Raw genomic sequence first — 22167 nt, forward strand, 5'->3', positions numbered from 1 at the left:
TCATAGTGGTAAGCAATCAAAGATGGCGGGGCCTACAGTAGGGCATTCAAAAGCACAAGAAGAAGACCACGGCGGTGGGAGAGCTGAATCGCAAATGCAAGCTCTTCTGTCATGAATTTTCAGACCCCTGTGACAGATTAGTAGAATGTGAAAGATGCTAAATAGATTCTATGCTAAGGATATAGTGACGACCCATAAAGGCAATGAAAACACTAAGGGATAACGCATTTGATTTCGGGGGGGGGGGGCTGGAGGATTTGGACCCAACAACATTTTTTTCTCAACCACCATGACATCAATTTTTTTTGCCAAGTAGAGGTACAGTTTTCTTTTTAGATATATACTTGACATGTGTAGTTAGTATCTGCACTTGCAGCACAACAACAGAAATGTAGCTAATACCTTTTTATCGAAAATCCTCCAGATCCCCCCCCCCCCGAAATCAAATGGTGTACCCTTAAGGAAAACATGATATTTTACTCATGGTTTGAACCAAAATAAACCTCAGGAGCGGTCGTTTGCAAACGTTCTCGAGGTGGGTGACTGCCATGAAAATCTTGGATTAATCCAACATGAGCCCTGACACTATGCTTACCACGATATAATACAATTCAATGAAATATAAACATTGCTATCTAGCACCTACTATCCATCAAATATGGCCATTGGCCATGGTTCAATATATACGATGGCGTCACAGGCAAGCTGGTGCGACGGGATAAAAACTGAACTATAGAAATACTGATACAACTTGTACTCACCGTCTAAACCAACAACACCGTATCGACGACGTTTTTAACGTATTTTGTCCACAGAACGACTTGTCTGCATCTGATTTACACATGCGGCATCGCAGATAAGCGGCAAGGTAACGACCGGGGTGGGTGGTAGTGCAGTGACTGGGTAAGACTACTCTGAGCTAATTTGCAAATTATTTCATTGTTGAACTTGAGGGCGCTCACACTTAGAGAGATAGTGAACTTGGGGAATGAGAAAAGATTACGGGAGGGGGGGGGGCACAAACACAGGCATTTGTTTCCCGAGTTATGTTTCAGAATATTTCTATCAGAATACAATAAAATGTCGATAATATCGTTAATATTGACGTATTTAGCCAACTATATATGAAAGGGGTAAAATTACACTTGTTTCTGTGATCGCGCAGGTTCACTCACTGCGAAAGAAGACTTCGCAGCTTCAGGAGCGATCGTTTACCGAGTCATTTGCAACCTTTCTAGGGTGGGTGACTGCCACGAAATTCTCGGTAACACCCCTGACGACTGCTGCCAAGACGTCGGCGAAAATTTGGGATTCGCTTCCAAGAAACTATTTTACCTCTATGACTAGAAATTATATTACTGAGTACTTTTATATACTTTAAAAAAAATTGTTTAACCAACTGATCCATCATTCTTAAAGTGTGAAGACAGTGAGGAAGATAGACTTAAGTAAGGCCGCCTTAACCATATACACAACATTAGAGAGTTGGTTATTTAGCTTGAATTGACGTTCGCCAGATCTAGACTCAACTGAAGCCAATATATTCAGATAGCCTAGACTCAGAAATATGAAACTACCAATAGTGAGTGACTTGCTGTTCAGACATTCACTTCTCTGTAATGATCTCAAGTTCCAAACAATGTACTGTATGTACAGACTGTCGACAGTCGTTCGTGTCTCTTTTGCTAAGTTTCATTAAAACAAAGTCGTCGCCTCGCTCCGTAGCAGTGGATACTAATGCGTACTGATAGGAACTGTGAACTCGCTGATCAGTCAGTACGCCGTTATAGTATTGCTCCGGATCGGAGCGAGGCGACACATTTAGTTTTAGATAAAACGTAGCAAAAAGGGCATAAACGACTGTCGACAGTCTACTACGGTTGTATATGTTGCATATATTTTACCTTCCTACAAATCAACTAATGACCATACATGGTTTGTCCCTTATCACCATAGTTCTATATAATAGTACATAATAACTGATACAACTACATGTCAAACACGTAAAGGTCAATGCCCGGGAAAGAATGATCCAAGGTTGAGAAGTGGAATACAAAAGGCATACAACGAAAAACAAAACATGACAAAATAGTAATAACAAGTACAATTATAAAACTAGTCAACTCTATAACTGCTACAGAAATATTTTCAAAATCATCCCAAAAAAACTTTGCAACAATCTTTTTCACTTTTGACGTGATCGTCATTGAAACTTTGATATCCCCTATTTTATTTTTCTAACATTATCGCACCACCACAAACTTTCCAGATATTGTTTTTTAGATTTCATACCGATATTGATGTGATAAATACATGTACGTGTTGTGAGGTAGAAACATATTAAAGTTAACGAGTTAATGATTGATTTAACCTATCACGTGACAAGATAAAGCCGTACTCAACTGTATATGCGCGCCATTTTGTCAAACTGAGTAACACCTTGTAATAATGTTTACAGGGACGAAGTAATTCTTCTTGTTCGACTATTCAAAGATTCATACAGGTAAGGAAATATTTTTATATGTTTGTCGTTTGTAGAATTCCAACCAAGGTCCGGCTATCTTGGACGATAATGCTGTGTTTGTGACACAACCCAATCAGCAACTAATAAATAGAACATTTATTCGCGGTCAATATTCACGAACTTTGTACTGTAAATACTAAAATAATTATTATAGATATTTTCTTACCAACGGTGTAGCCCTTAAAATGTATCCTTAGTTTTGAAATTGAGAGATGTATATACGTGGACCATTCAATCTAAAATTTCGTCCTTATGACCTTACTCAAAATGTCAGTAATGCACATTTTAATATCGTTCCTTGGCTGAAAACACGACTGAATGTAAACTCTTAAGTACACAGATTTTACTGTGAAATTACTGACCAAATACGAGCAGGTCATGTGATATTGAACTTGTTACACGTGTGTACAGTATTGAGGTAAAAAGTTCAGAACGTCTGACAGGTTGTTAGGTTTCCGTGACTAAGTTCACGTAATCGACGCTATTGTCACCTGGATAGATTTGTCGACCTATGTTAATATTGACCTTGGCTATTAATATTGTGTAGTACAGTGCAATAGGTGAGTAAAACCATGTAGGGTCTATAGCAAACCAAGGAATATGTTCCTTGTCCGTGGCAAAACCAAATAATTACCATAAACTACTATTAAAATGCAAACAGTTTATGTTTAACTACTTTGTGGATATACGTTGACATCCAGTCAACAGAGAGGGGTCTCAATTATTCTAACATAAGTCAACAACATCGATAACTGTTGTCTTCAGTTTTCCTGACTTATTTGTCACGTGACATGATCGATATGATTCTATGATATTGTAAAATCATTGACAATAAAGATGGTCTAAAAATAACCATGACTTGCTATACTTATATTCTCCCAACGTCGTAAACCATGCATACCCCTTTTACGGCACCATCCAAAACGTACCCGCCAAGAGGTACTTATTTGGTTGCATTCACAGAAATATGTACTCTTTCTTGTGAGAATGATATTCTCAATAGTAATGTTGATATCCCAAATGTTGTATATTTGGGCAACTTATATTATTACATTTTACAAATTGTGCCAAATCAAAGGTTTGTATGACGTCATATTTCGTCATCCATGCATACTTTTCAATGAATATTCGAATATTAAACTTAGTAGCGAACTGTCAACACTAACGATCGTTCTAGATAATGACTACAGAAACTCTAGATCTGTTCATCTCCATATGATTTACGGCAGCGTATCGCTAGAGTAGTTTTATCAGTTTATTCGTGAATGACAAAATCTGTCGAACCCGTGTTATTAAGGTGTCATCGGCCTATCTCTATGTAAATGGAATCCTAGGAATGTGAACTACGCATGCTTCATCAACTACATCGTAATGGTAACGAAACTCGTACTTAGTAGCTTCGATGTGCATATAACGTTTCTATATGATGTTTTTCGAAAATAGTGCCAAATGTAGTCAATCACATAATAAACCAAGGTAAACTATATATGGCATCCTAATACGCCATGCTGTGTTTTACACTATTGCAATCAGTTAATACGTCCAAGTACCACAGACAGATTGACAGACAGACAGACAGACAGACAGACAGACAGACAGACAGACAGACAGACAGACAGACAGACAGACAGACAGACAGACAGACAGACAGATAAACATATAGACAAACCAACAGACAGTCAAACAAACAAAGAGACAGATATACATACATACATACATACATACATACATACATACATACATACATACATACATATAAACAAAAAACAGACACACACACACACACACAAATAAACAGACAACCAAACAAACTAACAGATATACATACATACATACATACATACATACATACATACATACATACATACATACATACGTACGTACGTACGTACAGACAGACAGACAGACAGACAGACAGACAGACAGACAGACAGACAGACAGACATGTAAACTATTTTTTTAGCTATGTTGATTGAATCGTGTACATACAACAGAGAAAGACATTGTTGGGATTCAATTCAAAATATGGGGTCAAGTTGGTCAACCCGTTGAATAATCAAAGACGGAAAGAATGTATGGTAAGGCTGGCAAGCCAATAAGAGACATATAGATTACTGATACCTTATGATTTGGTTAGGTGTGAAATGTAGATGTTAGGTGTTACCTTTCGCATTTAAATTATATGTATGTATACCCCTGTATAAACGTCGTATTGACAATTGGTGATGACATGTCTAGGAATGTTCTCAATCATAAAGGTATGAAGTTAATAACGAAGTAACTACAAACTATCTTTCTGGACTTGATGTTGAAACTGTTCAAAACATTCAAAACAACAGCAAGTCCAGTAGGATAGATTGTAATTAATTTGTTATTATTGGTGATGATGTGCATCATAGACCATCAACCAACGTTGGTGGAGGGTCATTATGTGTGCATACACCTTTGTCGCTAAGAGTCAGTTCATCAACGAGTTACTTAGTGTAGATCACAGCATAGAGTGAATATAAAATGTCTTTGTAATTATGACCATTGTGGATTTCGGGATGTGTTATTCTCAATCTCTAACGACTTTTGTGATTAGTATGAATGAAAGCTTCAACAAATTACTAGTATATAGCTAATAAATAACGCGATTGTTAAGTGTTTACGATATCACATGACCACACCATCAGTTACCTTGACGACAGCACACTTTGCGTTTCTGCAATGCCAAAGGGGAAAGATAGAAAATAGTTGAATGAATGAATAAATGAATAAATGAATAAATTGATTAAGTAGATGAATAAAGGGATAAATTGAGGGACTCAGAGATCAGATAGTACAAAGACGAAAATTAATGTCCCGACAAACATTATTAAATTTACATCCTACTATTATGTGGAATGATGATTACACAAATATTTATAAATTTTTTTTGTATTTCTCCAAATTAAAAGAATTTCTTAGACTGGCAGATCAGCCATTGTGGGTCCGGACCGCTGACGTCATTACATCTAAGAGTTTCTGTGTTTTATTTGTTATGTTTTATATTTTCATATTCACACCATGGTGCTAGATAGAACAGTGGTCAGCTGCGATGAACGTTAAACTGTCTGAGAAAAGTGTTTATAAAATCAAATTTATACACTCATCTGACTCAATTATATTCTCATTTTGCTTGAAATCCTCAGGAATTCAATCAGTCTGTCGTCAGCAAAGATGGTGGTTCAAAATATCATTATTACAACAACATGGCTGTCATTATTCATTCTCTCTGAGTCCGCCATCTTGGATGTAAATATTTTTGCAGACAAACTTGACAATCTAGCCAATGAGGGCCTTGGTGTCAGTGAAATGCAGGTTTGTATATATGTTATATTATTTTACTGAGCATGCGTACTCAAAGACAAGTTATAACAAGTTTTTTGAATACTAAGATATTATTGTGTTTAGTTTGAGTGGATGTTTATCATAAACAATTGAGTTTTAGTGACATATTGTGACGAATGTATCGTAACGATGATTTGTTTTGATTTCCAAGCAAGCTTTAATGTGTCTTTTCTCTCGTTTTGTATGTTTGTTGTTAGTTCTGTTCGTTTAAATTTTTGTGGCTGTTTTTGGGTAAAAATGGTATTGTTTGGATTCTTTTATTTTGCTCCTTCCTACTTGGTCAAAGTCTTGGACAATTTCAGCAACTGAAACTTTGTTCGACTTATTCGAATGTCGTTAAGTTTATACATATTTTAAGTGAAATCTTATAAGTCTCTGATTTTCAACTTTATAGAAACACTTTGACAGATTGGATTTTGCATCAAGACCTATCGATGGGACTACAATGATTAACAGGGTAAGTCTGTTCTGTTTTGTTTTCTGTTCAAATACACAGCACAAATATTACGGATTGAGCGAATATCATTTGAAACTAGTAACATAGTTTGTTTTTTTTTAAATATGTATGTCAGGAATATGTATAATGTCACACACACTAATTTAATGCAATTGATGGTCAATATCATATGCACCCTTGGCTATCAAACTCGACATACTGCCCCGATTGACATCTTTTAGTCTGCCCGATATAACCACGTTTCTGTTTTGGTAAAAGACATTGTCATGACTACCAGAGAGCCAAGACTATGTTCTGGTGAACGACGTTATCAAGACAGAGAGCATTGGCAAGTGAATCCGTGAACAACATCACATACCTATCCGCGATTTTTTTCATTTTCAATAGCAATTTTGTTAATATTTTCGTTTTGTAATTAATTATATAGTATGGTGGTTGTCTTTGTTCAGTTGTCTACAGAATTAAGTGCTAAATTCAAGGCAAGATTAGATGCATTGAAAAATCTACAAACTAGTGTACAAGACTCCTATGCATCGGACATTGAGGGAACGTTCCCAGAATGCTGTTCGGTGACCGGTTTGGAATATGACTCCAGATTTGGTATCGAGGTAAGTCAATGCATGGAACCTGGGTGGACAATTTTCGTCTCGTGTATCCAATATGATAAAAATAGGCTCAAAAGAATACCGTGTAAAATCACGGGAAAGGAACTCCTCAATTAAATGTAGAGGGGTAAATATGGAATCATTGATTTATTTTCAAATTAACTGACGGCTGTTTAAAGATAAATATGACTAACAGCATTATCAATTCATTCATAGATTGATTGATTGATTGATTGATTGATTGATTGATTGATTGATTGATTGATTGATTGATTGATTGATTGATTGATTGATTGATTGATTGATTGATTGATTGATTGAGTGAGTGAGTGAGTGAGTGACTGGTTGAGTGACTGACTGACTGATTGATTGACCGACCGACCGACTGACTGGTTGATTGATTGATTGATTGATTGATTGATTGACTGACTGACTGACTGACTGACTGACTGACCGACTGACTGGTTGATTGATTGATTGATTATTTTGTCTTTTCCTTAACACAATATCAGATTGACGTAGACGATGCATGTGAGAGAATATCGCCCTCAGTCGGAGAGAAAGAGGTGAAAAAGCTATCTGAGCCAGTATTGGACGTCATGAAGACGAATTTTCAACAGAATCCAAGTTTAAAATGGCAATATTTCGGTAGCGAAGAGGGTGTATTTACCGTGTATCCAGCTCACGCTATGCATTCATGTGATTCCTATGACAACAGATTCAGGTATATGCCTTCCATCACAATCTGAAATCTTATATTTTCATTTGGATATTTATCCCAATTCAGTGATGTTTTATAAAACATTTTTGTTAATGAAATACTTTTTGCCCATGTATCTCCTTTATATTTTTCCCGCGAAAATGATTCCAGTTAAAAGTCAATTTCTCTTTTCTGATAATAGTGTTCAACTAGATAGTTTAGAAAGACACACTGCCAGTAATAAACACACTTTAAAAGGTGTCGCTCGTTATAATTCACAGCTGATCTCTTCGCTGCGTCTACCAAATATACACAGTGCTATCACACTTGATCCCCATATACATTATTAATTGATTTGTCTAAATATGTCATATCTCACAGACCCTGGTACGTGGAGACTGCTACTCCTGACCCTAAGAACGTTGTCATAGTGATAGATAGAAGTGGGTCAATGGATGAAGACTATGAGGGTAGAACATTGATGCATATTGCAAAAGATGCTGCAACATCAGTACTTGGAACAATGAATCCAAGTGACAAAGTAAGGCCGCAATTTATTTATATTTTATTTATTTATTTATTTATTTACTTATTTATTTATTTATTTATTTATGCGCTTGTTGACATTCTATTCAATAAACTCAAGTTTTAATGGTCCAAAACGTCCCTAGTTGACGTAGGAAAAGTAATTCAGAAAGTATCGTTATCTGTTATCAGCGGAAATCAACTCCAACGACGATGATTGTATAAACTCTGTCGCACAATACTCCATCATCTCAAGCAAGATGTCGTTATGAGCAATTTAAGGATGCAACGAGTTATCATTATCAAAGTCACTAACGGTACCTTTGCACTGACTCTTCGGCCAACGTCTGCATCCTTTTGTAATTTTTTCGAGTAAAAGTGGGGACGGTTAATGTTGTTTGTTGTCCTTTTTGTATGGGATAGGTTCGATTCACGGAAACTTCATACTTTAGAAAATACTTTCACACCATCAGAATAAATGTTATTGACCGGATGATTTAGCAGAAAATCTCTAACGATGGACCAGCTAGTAACACGCAAATATGAATAGTTAGTTAATTTACATTGGTGTTTACTATTTTCGTTTCTACAAGGTCGGTATAGTTATGTTTTCCGATGCGATAGTCGTTCCCCCTGGTACGTCAACAACCAGTAATTGTTATGCCAAGGAGCTAGCTGCAGCTAATTCAGTTAATATCAAATACTTGTCTAGTTTTATCAACTCTATCCAGGAATACGGTAAGAATGGTACTAGGAACCCTTCATTAATTACAAGGGGTGGAGGAAATCAGGCCGGGTCTGATGTGTAAAATGTGACCCTCAATTCAAGTTACATCGTGCCTCTGACCACTATATAGATTCTCTATAGTGGTCTGAGGTCGTGCTAAAAGAGATGAAGATCGTTCGTTCCTTTAATTACTGAAGGCTCCCTTACAACGATAGGACATGCGCGTGGGACATTCCGTATAGTTTCCGTGAAGTGTTTTTTTTTCCTGACGAGTTCTATAATTTTGACCAATACAGATCTAGACAGCATACTTTTGATAAGTTAAGAGCTTTCAACTGCAAACGTCAATCTTGTTCACTCACGACAGAGGGCGCTGTTTATGATCACGTCACATGGGTTTTATGACGATAGACTTCAAGTCGATATACTGCAATTTGTAATTGACAGCTATGTAACAGGGTATATCATTGTGTAGTATTTTGAGACGCATTGACCCATTGGTCACTAATAGTACTAGTGCACAATCACGATATCAAGTCAGTAAAGAAGGCTCCAAGTACAATATATGCTGGCAAAATTTGTAGACAATCTCTGAAAAAGTGTTAAAATCAACAAAGTATACGGTGTAGTTTTGAAGATGACTGTCGAAATCTTAATTTTATCATCATTAAAAATATGTTGATACATATATTTATTAATGTTACAGGTAGTACCCATTATGACAAGGCGTTCAATGCGGCCTTTGACCTTTTGATGCACTCCCGACCTTTAAGTACTGAACCCGACATAGGTTAGTATTTATCTGTTTGTATGGTCTATACTTGCAGATTGTTTGGTTTGCCGCCAAATTACCTGACTAATTGAAGCGTGCCTGCAGATTGTTGATCAACACACGACGATGTTATAAATACGGAATATTTCAAAGAGCTTGAAAGATATCTGCATGCAACTCCAAATTCTGGATCAACAATAGTTTTATTCTCAGATTTTAAAGAAACTTCAGACCAGACCTTGATATAAACTTACAATGAGTATAACATATTGTATGCTTGAAGTATCGTGTGATTCATGTTTCAGCAATAATAAACAAAGATAAACCAAGTCTAGTAAAACTTTTAACAACACCGACAAGATTGCCAAAATTGAAAGTAACATAACTTTAATTTCTTTACGGGTGATATTTCTTTCTTTCTAAAATTACCAGATCAGGTAATACTATTTTTGACCGATGGTGAACCGACTGACGCTGCGGCGTCTGACTACGATCGTAAAAAGATGATAATGGAAACTATACAAGACCGAAATAGAGAAATGGAAAATGAAGTTATTATAATGACGTACGGACTAGGTGATGGTAAGATATCGGATTTATTACGTCATAATGAGTATAGCTTGTTTCGTATTACCGTTCACTGAGCTGGCTGTATTTGATACATCGACGCAAAAACTAATCCTGTTTAAAATATGGTAACAATTTATCAAAATGAATCAAAATGTTACAATGTATCAACATGTTACAATCTTTCACTTCATCCTAACCCTTGTCTAATTACAGATCGATACAAGTTATTTATAATTTCTTTCTTCAGATGTTGGTCTTGATTTTCTACAAGATATTGCCAACCAAGATGGAAGTAAATATGGCGTCCCACCTGACGATAATGTAAAGGTGTGTTAAAGATAGTACATCCTGGTGTTGTGACACTTAACAAACATATAACACCAATAAGTGTGTAAAAGTTGAAGCGTATATAACCTCTGTAAATTAGTCCCTGACATTTAGAGTGAATTCTCGTTAAGTAGGGAGATTAGATGTGAGATAAGTGTGTGACCGTGTGTACACACCACGATGACCACTTCGTGAATCGACCACAATACCGCATGCTAGTCTAGTGTCACGTACGCTGTTTAGGTGGCCTTATATTTAAAATGTTTCTTATGACCCGACGACCCTATATTTCTTTTATCCCTCAAACTGGCGGGGGGAGGGGGGATTGAAGCCCTCTACGATCAGATCTGCAAACATGTTACTACTGATAATATAGCGACGCAACCAGTTTCCATTTATCCCTTAAATATGGAACTTTTATTGAGACAAATGATTCATAGTTTGCTTCTGACTTTAATGTTATTATTAAGGTATATATCGAGACTACTAAAAGCATAATTATGAATTTGAGGAAAGCATCAACATACATACACACACTCTTACTTTTTCTTTTCTTTTTCTTTCACTTTTTTTTCTTTTTAAGTCTAACCGACCGAACATTATTCAGGTGCCACACTGAGAAACATAAAATATAAAAAGAACTGCCCTTAGATATACCTTGTAGGTCATGCCAAAGAAACACGTGATCAGACAAGGAAGATAATAATGACGTGATGATGTATGCTAATATGACTGCGTATGACCTCATATTGACCTTTTGTTAACCTTTACTCGTTATCAGCTAGGTCACCATATACCTTGTCATTGTCTATCAGTCAATCATTGATTCCAATGCAAGGCCCCAGTTATCAAATACACCATTAAGATTATTTAATAGTAATTTCAGTGTAGAATGTTAGATAATTGACATAACTAAACAGTCTATTAAACTTGTATAAATACGTTAATCACACAAATGTTATAACCCAAATTGTAAATTTTATAAACCATAGACTAAATAAGACAGTGTGGCGATTTTTCCCAGTAAAGATACACGAAAGTAACTATAGACGAGACCATTGGTAGAACAATTACAAACCAAGTACCGTAGAGAACGCAATATTCATATCATTCGAGAAGCATCTAAACAGTGGTATTTGCCTTGAATGGTAACAAATATTGCTGCGTGTATTTTTTTTGTTTATTAGATATGCAAACATAAAAATCCGTTGATATAATGAAAATCTATGAAGGTAGATAAAGTCATTTTGATTTGTTAACGTTTCTTATATTACAGATTTCTGCACGGCAGTACACATGTACAGTTTAACATTTAATATTATTTCTACAGCGCCCTTTCTATATATTTATAGCTTAATATACAAAAAGCGCCGAATTTCACTCTACAAACTCATTAATTCCATTTTAGCCTGGTCAATACGTGCATGTATCCGATCCTAACAATTTGAGATCGTTGATGGCGTCCTACTACGACTATTTTTCTGATGAAAGTCATTCTGGACAACCTATCTTCTCTGTACCGTATCAAGCGGCGTCCGGTATCGGTGAGTGTTTATTAGTAGTTGTGGCCGTTGGTGGCGCCATAACCAATTCTGTAATGTTTTATGAACGTTATGGTTTTTAAAGATATTGTCATTGTAACTTGAATACAAAGTTTTCTATTACGTAATTCCACAACTGAAAGTTACACTTGGCTGATAATCGAATACTAACATACTGAGTTGTACAGGACAGACAGACAAACAAACAGACAAACAGACAGACAGACAAACAAACAGACAGACAGACAGACAGACAGACAGACACACACACACACACACACACACACACAGACAAACCTGTAGTAGAATAACAAATTCACCCGAATTCTAACTATTTCATATGACTAGGTTTGGTGACCACCGTTGCTTTGCCTGTCAGACATAACGGTGAACTAAAAGGTGTGGTAGGGGTTGACTTAACATTAACGGATCTGACGTCAGATGTGACGTATTATGGCGATAGTCAGCTGAGTTATCCATTTGTTTTTGACAGTCAGACGAAAGCAGTAGGTAAGTACATGTTTAAAGATGCGTGACAGGACTTTAAACTACACCAAGATGAGTGTATTTGTCATACAATGTTGATTGATCAAGATGTTTAATTTCCAAAATTTTAATTATCAGGGTTAATCAATCGCATTTGTTAAAATGACATCTGTTGAAATTGACTTGAATTTCCCTGTGGTTGCCAGATGAATATTTTGTTCACATAACTTTCTTACGGAGGGGGGGGGGAGGGATGTGGAAGAGCGGGCTTGACAAATAAGTATAACCTTACTACAACAGTTACCAATAACAGAAACTAGAAATACAATTTCATTAGTGGAGTCTCAACTTAAAAGTTATACTGTGTTGGTTTTTATTTCTCAGGACGAACTTTAATGCATCCATTGCTACCAATACCAACTGTCACCGATACCAACAATGTGTTCATACACATTACGTCATTAGAAAGGGAAAATGAATTTGAACAATATGTATTCAACAGAGCAGCCATGTAAGTAGGTCTATATCACTTTAAATATGAAATTTGTCAATGGAAAGCTGATCACAGAATGTACTCTACATCTTACCAGTAAAACAGACCTCAAAGCAAAAGAAAAATAAAGAATCGAAAATAATAGGTTTGTACGTCTTTCGTCACGAACCATTTTACGTGACGGTTAATGCACTTAGACTTGCCTACTGGAAGTAGTTGCGGACCAAACTTAGAAGAAGTTTATCGGATCGGAGATGGCAAGATATACAGTATTGCAAAACATACATTTCCGTTAATTATAGCAAAATCGCAATTATATGTAGCCACTTCGTCCAATTTCATACTTCAGGTCGAGTGCAAAGGAAGGCAGTGTATCGTACCCATCTAAACGATATCTACCACGTGGAGACTCAGAACATGAAGGCGTGAAAGTTATAGAAGTACCAACTACAGTGTACTGGACAAAAGTAAGCAACGATAGTAGCTCTAACTTGACTTTGAAATTTAGATTTTATTATCTTCCTAAATCGAATGAATTAGTTGACCTTCAACCATGTACAACGCATACAGTTGCCTTGGAGACAACAAGCATTTCCATGTTGGTCATGGTGTTCTTTTCCCAAGAATTTTATTTTATTCTTTCTCGTCTACAGGAGAAGTACAACACACACACACACACACACACACACACACACACACACACACACACACTCACTCACTCACTCACACTCACTCACTAACTCCCTATCACTCACTCACTCACTCACTCACTCACACTCACTAACTCCCTATCACTCACTCACACACACACACACACACACTCACTCACTCACTCACTCACTCATTAAATAGCCCACATACCACCCACTGACTCGCAAGTACATTATTACACTGTACATGTACTTTCATTTGTAGATAACCGATTCACCGTTTGTTGTTGCCATAGCAATAGCAGAAGGAGACGACCATATTGATTTGAAGTACCAAGCCCCATCAGGTAACTAACTTGTAATTTCTAGAGGTGTCTTATAGCATTCCAAGACTTCTTACTAACATAATTATACCATTTCCGTTCGTTTCATTTATGCTTATAATATAAAATTATATTACTGTTAATTTATTTATACATTTGTCTTTTACTCTTTAGGGAATGATTTCTTGTATCATCGTATTGATCTGGTACCTCCAGGGTCACTTTGCCAACATTTCCAGAGACAAGCAACAACAGGTAAACTGCTATCCTTGTTGTTACTTTGTTACTACATACTTTTATATCTGACGATCGTTGGTGTCGCACGTACAGAAAAAAGGGAGAGAGAGGGAGAGAGAGAGAGAGAGAGAGAGAGAGAGAGAGAGAGAGAGAGAGAGAGAGAGAGAGAGAGAGAGAGGGGGGTGAGACTGACAGACAGAGACAGACAGACAAAGAGGCACATTGTAGTGTAGTGTAGTGCAGTGCAGAGTTTCAACACATGTATATGCGATACAAAAACTCACGATTCTATAATTTGTGTGCATTATGTCTATTTTTAGAGCAGTCCGTGGTCAAGTTTGGACCGGAAGCGTTCCTAGATCCAGTACAGTATTTAGAGATGGAGGAACATGAGTTTGCTGTCCATGCTTACACTAGTTACATGAATGACGTCACGGGCTTACAGGTCAACCAGTATTTTTTGGTACGTTTTTTATGAACTATATAAAAGCTGTATTTCTAACAATTCATGGCCAAGGTCAAATAGGATATGACAACTATACAGACTAGCTGTAGATATCACTAATCTGTGTTTGTTATTTGTCGAAATTACTGACTGCATTTAATTTAGTGTTTGACACAACTATCGAGCAGAAGTTATATGACAGGCATGGCATGGTATTAGACTGAAAAATAAGCCGTTGTGGGCGCTCTTCTCATCCCTGGTCACGTGGTTTGGATGATAACGACGCTGCAGGTGATGTATTTTAGTCTACCATGGGATCGTCATTCTTCCTTTAGTATTTCGAAGTAAATATTTGCAAATTTTCATTCCTAATTGGATTGTTTACTGCTGTCAGTACACCATTTGTTATGTGTATTGGATAAGAATTCTAAATGGGAAAGTAAGTGAAAATGTCAAAATGCATGGAGTAACACATTTCGTGTCATATAGCTACGTTATCAACAAAAAGTACATCACGTGATGTAATTTGTAAAACGATTCTTTACTGTCGTTAACTAATGCATTCAAATTCCTATCAGGTCAAATTTCTGCTATGTCAAATTGGGCAGTCAAAATCTATGAGGGCAAGAAAGTTATATTTTCAGTTTCAACTTTTCTTAAGTAACTATATATTTTATTGTCTCGTTGATTCATGGAAACATAAACAATATATCCTCCGCATCGTATGTGCTTATTTTTTCTACAGGATGGTATACGTGACATTGTCGTGGCAACCGCAAAGGTAGATGATCTTTGGTTGAACGATGAAAGTGGTGTGGGGGCGTACACCGTTCTGAGGTATATTGGTACTGAATCTGGCGTCTTCAGACAGTATCCGGGACTCGTATTAAACAAACATTATGATCCAGCACGTAGACCCTGGTGAGTTATTATAACCATATATTATGGTACACTTGTCTCTATTGGTCAACTCTGTTTATACATATACATGTTTCTTAGCCTAAGAACAAATTGTTACTGAATTTATTCGCTTACCAGATAGACTATAAAAGCGGATTCTCTTTGTTACAAATATAGGTATACATATGTTGTTGTTGTTGTTGTTGTTGTTGTTGTTGTTGTTGTTGTTGCTGTTGCTGCTGCTGCTGCTGCTGTGGCTTTGCTGTTGGCGACGTCGTTGTTGTTTTCATTGTGGGGAGCTAATCTCCAGATCTGTATATATGACAGTGAATCATATCATGTCATGTCATTTTGGGTCGTTGTTGTCATTGTCAACATATTGTTACCGTCGTCGTCGTCGTTGTTATTGTTAATTAATTAGTGTATGAGCTCATCTTAGAGAAATCTATTACTCGTTTCCAGAGAATACAATGAAGTTGTTTTTTTGTGATTTTAAAGAGATAAGTCTGCGTTAATTGTTCTTACTTCAATATTTTGTTAATTCTATATTTCTGTATATTAATCATTGAAAACAACCTTGCGTAAACAATTGTTATGAAAGGAAACTCAGTAATCGGTTAATTATTTATTCAACTTGCCAAATCACAATTTACATCAAGAGCAATATTGATTCGGATTGCTATACGTTGTAATGATTTGTGAAATTGTTTTTTGTTTATTCTCCTAGGTACAGCCGAGCCAAGAGTAACAAGGATTTAATTACTCTATCAGCACCCTATCCAATGGGATCAGAATATATTATAACATTAAGTCATACATTAATTATAGGGTAGGTGTAATTTAATAAATTTATCGTGACGATGTCACATATCATACAAAATAGTTTACTGTTAGTCATCAGCCAACAAGGAAGAGGGCGGGCTTCAGCCATTTCGTGGATTTTCCACTTTCTTTCATGTAAATATATGTACTTGGTGGTTACTACATAGACCCTATGGTTACTGAAAACTACTCAGCACTGTCTACATTGTCTTGCAACATTGATAGCAGTCCCATTCTATAAATCAATTAATCTAAATAATATGAATCTAACTTTATTACGCTAACTCTACTTTATCTACAGATACATTAACAAAATAAATAAATAAATAAATAAATAAATAAATAAATAAATAAAGAAGCAATGTGACGTGTATCGCAATGTACATTATGTTTTATGGTTTCATGTGTGATCCTAATTTTCAACACGTTTCATTTTCTTTTTTAAATTTCCAGTAACTTATCCATGCACGCGTCGTCAGACGAGGTCGTGGCAGTGACAGGCTTAGATTTCACACTTAGTTATTTCTATCGACTTTTAACATTGTCCTACCCAGAATGTTTTGATGAGAGATACAGGTAGGAAAGTAGTCACGTGTTCATCACGTGTTTATTTTAATGTTCGTAAATTGTAAAATCACAATTCTTGGTGACGATATTATTATTATTATTTGCATACTATTAGGTGTAACTGACATTTTTTACATCGTTTATATATGATTTTATACATATTGGCTAGAAAAAGGTATACCAACGTCATCAAAAATAGCACACTATATTAATTTAGCCAAAGTATTAACAGTGTTCATTTTCTTCTCAGATGTTTTGTAATAGACAACAGTGGCTACTTCGTGGTTCACAGAGATTTCTTCCCAAAGACCAACAAAACAGACATCTACGAATCTCACATCACCAGACGTGAACCAGATATCGCCCAGGATTTGATAGATAAAGGGTTTCTAGTGAAGAAGAACTGCCTAAATCTACAAGAAATACAGATCACGTATTTCTACCAGGTATAATTCTTTAAATTTGGTCTACCAATATTCCTTGGCTGTGGTCACAAATTTACCTTGCTTAATGTACTGTGCTTATTAGTGATGATAATTACACAGCGCATCACTTAAGTACCCTAGCGTGGGTATATTTTTTGTTTGTCCAGGGGAAACACAAAAATACCCCCCCCCCCCCTACTTCAGTGAAGACAACTGCAAAGCCAATCATGAACAAGCAAATGACATCTGCCTGGCTCCATATACAAACTTGCTGTAAAGTACTAAATAAAAAGAACAGTAACTGCCATAAATAGTAGATTGAGTGTGACAAGTTTGACAATTAAAAAAATCGCACCAATTTAGACAAAATGTCCTGACCAGAAACAATTGTCTTTGTTTGGCCTATCATCTTGTTATTCACTCACAGGTTGATATCAATAATACCAATGGTGTAGTGAACAATATCAAGTCTAAGGACCCCTGTAGACGATATCAACTAATGACTATACCGAACACCAATGCATTTCTTGGTATCATTGAAAAGTCTGGAGATTGTAAATCAAGAGCACCATGTCCGTGTAATAAGGTAATGTGTCAGACATAGGATATAAACTACAATGAATTGACTGAGTGTCATGTATCACAATTAGTGTACGTATTAACAATATCCAATCAACTGTATGTGTTACTGTTGTGTATATGGACACGAGAGAAAGAAAGAGAGAGAGAGAGAGAGAGAGAGAGAGAGAGAGAGAGAGACATACATACATACACATACATACATACATACATACATACATACATACATACATACATACATACATACATACATACATACATACATACATACGGAGACAGACAGACAGACAGACAGACACATAGACAGACAGGAAGGCAGAAAGACATACATACATACATACATACATACATACAGACAGACAGACAGACAGACAGACAGACAGACAGACAGACAGACAGACAGACAATATTAATAATTTGAACTCATATGTTTGGTTTCTAAGGATTCTTGCATCACAACATCAGCAATGGACTGTGAATGTCCCTGTGTATCCACCAAGAATGTGAAATACGATTACTGTAGAGGAGAATTTAAATTGACAAGGTATGGAATTGTTATAGTGAATATAAATAATATACTAAGGATTGGCGTTGTTAGCGTTTATAACGATTAACCTGCATATATACGTAATAACATGTAGTATTTCATTTATTGTTCAGAAATTACCGTGTTACTCAGAACTCAGAACGTGCAAATATTTCATGACATAAACACAACATTTCTACATACATCAGTGAATGTTTGTTTTTTAAATTCAGTGCTGACCCTCCACCGTGTCCCCCAAGTGTACAGACAATGACAACGATGGTTTCTGAAGTCAGGACTAAAGTGAAACGGACCAATGTCTTGTTACCTTGTTTTGATCCCGAATGTCGACAGAGAGACAGTTATAGGTGAGATTTTCTGACGTTTTTGACGAGACATAGTGCCCTCACTTGTCTTTTCACTCGATTTTCAACGAATACATTAGTACAAATATCCACCTCAAACAACAAGCTTATATTTTATACTGGAGCACATTGCCAGAATTTCGAATGTTCCCATTTCACAACAGTGCTATATCCAAATTCTGAAATAATAACGTTGAAATATAATTCTTTGACCTGTCTTTCAGTGATTGCTTTGGTGTGGTAAGCTGTGCATGGTGTAATGCAGATAAGAATGGTGAGATAGAGAATCCATATTGTATACACATCAATGAATTTAGGCAAGATTCCTGCAGTAAGTATATATGAATATCAATGTGAATATGAATATGAATGTGAATATATGAATATGACTGCGAATATGAATATGAATATAAATATAAATATAAATATATGAACATGAATATGAAAGCGAATATAAATGTGAATATGAATATGAATACGAATACGAATACGAATACGAATACGAATACGAATACGAATACGAATACGAATTGGAATGGGAACATGAATATCTACTTAACATTAACCTGTCATAGACTGTTTCAATTAACATATAATTTACCCAACATTTAACCCTTGGCATGAAAGGGGGTAAATTTAGAAATGTATAATTTATAATGAAGAAAGATGGCCAATTATAAATTGCTTCACCATATACATTTAAACACAATCAAGAATTTGATATAAATGATACATGTCATGATGTCACATGTAAATCCATTTGCACTTGACACACAATTAACAACAACGCTGTTTACACAGTTGAAATATTCGTAAAACAACATTTATTATTTGGTCTTTTTATTTCTAGTGTATATCCCTGAAGAAGTTACAATAGCGCCACAGCCGGGTAAGTCACACCTCTCAATTTCCCATATATATATTGGATGACCATCTATTTCTTTACCTAAAATGTATGCTGTTCAACCACTAACATTTCTCGTTATGAAATAAGTGGCCAGTTTGTAACGGAATGGATATAGTAGATTTGGTACTGTGTGTCCTTTAAAAAAACTGTATAATTCATTCATGAAACTATATATTTGTAATGACAAATGCTAAGGCTCTGGCAGTTAGACCATAATAACTTATATATCAACATACAAGCACAACAACATGAATAAGTATGTTTACAAATTCATTCGTACCAAGAGACGCTGTGGCTTTGACCAAGGTGCGTTGTTATTGTAAGTATAATACGGATATCACAAATACTTCAGTCTTGCATAAAGCTGTGTAATTTGAATATTATTATTTTTTATCATCAGACAACCAACAATATATTCACTGAAAATTGTTTAATTAATTAATTAATTAATCAGCCACTAATCATGTTAGAGGTCGAGTTCGTCCATACATAAGTAGTACAGGAATGGGTTACATTATTATTGCATTGAGACACTGATCTTTGGAGGCAGACCCAAAAATCAATTTAATTGGATTTATCACACCATATTATGCATACAAGTACATAAACATGTTTACCCACAGACAATCAAATACCGTTCATTACCAATAATTTATCACATGTATATCATACTAAAGAGTTCAACAAGTGTTCCAGTTACAGCTAGTGAAGCGAGCATACAATTTGCACTGGGTGAACATATAACAAACAAACAACCATTACGCATCTTCAGTGTATTTGTAATACCGGTATTGCAGACGGGTGACTTTTTTTATCAAGTGTCGTGTATGATGACTGTTTATACCATACACTATTGAAACTAACAGTCCATCTATTTGATATTTTATTTTTCAGTTACTGATAAACGTTATGATGAACAAACGGGTGGAGGTCTCTCTTCTGGAGCCATCATTGGAATAATACTTGCTACCATAGCATTTATCACCATATTAGTCATTGTTGGGAAGAAAGTTTTCCCTATTTTGAAAGAAAAACGAGCTGAGAGGAAACGTGGTACTGGTACTCTTAACACAGATGTATCCTACAGTGCTGCTCCATCAGCTCCTCCACCTCCCTCTGCACCACTACAATCTAACCCTATATATATCAACATGCCAAGGACCCCAGATCCAGTAGTTATGTTTAGCATTCCTAGGAATGATGTCGCTTCCGACATCAGATACGATACTGGGATTTCCCAGGCTGCACCGACGGCTTTTCCGGATACAGATGTAGACAGTGATCACCCTGATGACCCTACCGACACAAATACTGAAGCAGACGACAACGGGGCAAATACTCAGGACGAGGATGAAAATACAACAACTAATGCGCATGACAATAATGACCAAACAGGAACCGGAAATACGCAGGAAGAACCTGTACACGGACAAAGTGAAAATGAAGGGGAGTCAAGTTCGTCGTCAGATGATAGCGACAGCAGTCATGGGGGAGATGGTCAAGAGAGTGGGGATCTGGCAGACGATTCGGTTCTTGAACCTTTACAAAGCGGTTCCACCGACTAGGAACATTTGTAGTCATGGCATTATTTATCATGAAAAATGTAGTACTGTAGGTTTTGTACAGTAAATAGGAAGACAAATGTTGCATTTGTAAATGGTATTGTATGTCCGCTATGTCACTTTATAATAGGGTTAGTGACGTTGTCAATTAGCTAATTTGCATAAAGCTTCCATCGTCAATGTTATTATGCATACAAACACTCATAGCCAGCTGTTCAAGACCCAGTTGAAGTGCAGAAAATTTACCATGTGTGCTGAATTTGAAATTACCGCCAACACTACTAAATTCAATTGGTGCTCAAACATAAATGGATGGTGTTATTGTGTCCTCACATGACTTTCACCACTGTCAACGTCATTGCCCCATTGTGTGACACATGCTAACTGACTTAATATAGAAGATATAACATTTTGAAAGAATAGTCAAAGACTTGTCAACATGGGTTTGGTTACCAATGCTATGCCCGGGTGTTTATACTATGGCTAATTACATACAAAGTTGAAAATCTGTTGGTCGTGCATTTCATCAACTTAGAGTATATATGTTAATAACATATTGGTAGTCCCATTGTATCTATTTTGACTATATTATCTCAGATACTTGTTTGATGGGCTGAAATATTATCATACACTAATTGCCTGACTATGAGGGCATATGTAGACATATATTAAAACCAAGGAATGATATGCAACAACTATTTCTGAGGACGAAAATTTCCGGTTAAAAGTAGCTATTACATAACAGTGTGAGTGTCCAGAT

At 36.1% G+C, this 22167-nt stretch overlaps 1 protein-coding gene across 1 annotated transcript; it reads left to right on the forward strand.

The window, feature by feature from the left end:
- The first annotated feature begins 5725 nt into the window (after positions 1 to 5725).
- On the forward strand, positions 5726 to 21410 carry LOC144448182 (VWFA and cache domain-containing protein 1-like). The gene is made up of 26 exons (XM_078138337.1): positions 5726 to 5866; positions 6291 to 6353; positions 6803 to 6961; positions 7471 to 7682; positions 8040 to 8199; positions 8777 to 8921; positions 9617 to 9700; positions 10115 to 10264; positions 10500 to 10579; positions 11988 to 12123; positions 12469 to 12630; positions 12991 to 13117; positions 13449 to 13566; positions 14015 to 14096; positions 14247 to 14327; positions 14630 to 14772; positions 15500 to 15675; positions 16382 to 16483; positions 16930 to 17052; positions 17294 to 17489; positions 17896 to 18054; positions 18491 to 18591; positions 18807 to 18941; positions 19163 to 19269; positions 19789 to 19827; positions 20740 to 21410. The coding sequence occupies exons 1-26, from the start codon at positions 5726 to 5728 to the stop codon at positions 21408 to 21410; spliced, it is 3852 nt and encodes a 1283-aa protein (XP_077994463.1).
- The last annotated feature ends 757 nt before the right edge of the window (positions 21411 to 22167 follow it).

Source organism: Glandiceps talaboti, chromosome 17 (genome assembly GCF_964340395.1).
Source record: "Glandiceps talaboti chromosome 17, keGlaTala1.1, whole genome shotgun sequence".
NCBI lineage: Eukaryota > Metazoa > Hemichordata > Enteropneusta > Spengelidae > Glandiceps > Glandiceps talaboti.

Bases quoted from the DNA above. Each gene is read 5' to 3' on its own strand.
- LOC144448182 (XM_078138337.1), top strand. From the start codon at position 5,726: ATGGTGGTTCAAAATATCATTATTACAACAACATGGCTGTCATTATTC. The intron at 18,055-18,490 runs GTAATGTGTCAG...TTGGTTTCTAAG, and splicing joins CACCATGTCCGTGTAATAAG to GATTCTTGCATCACAACATC. The intron at 19,270-19,788 runs GTAAGTATATAT...TTTTATTTCTAG, and splicing joins ATTTAGGCAAGATTCCTGCA to TGTATATCCCTGAAGAAGTT.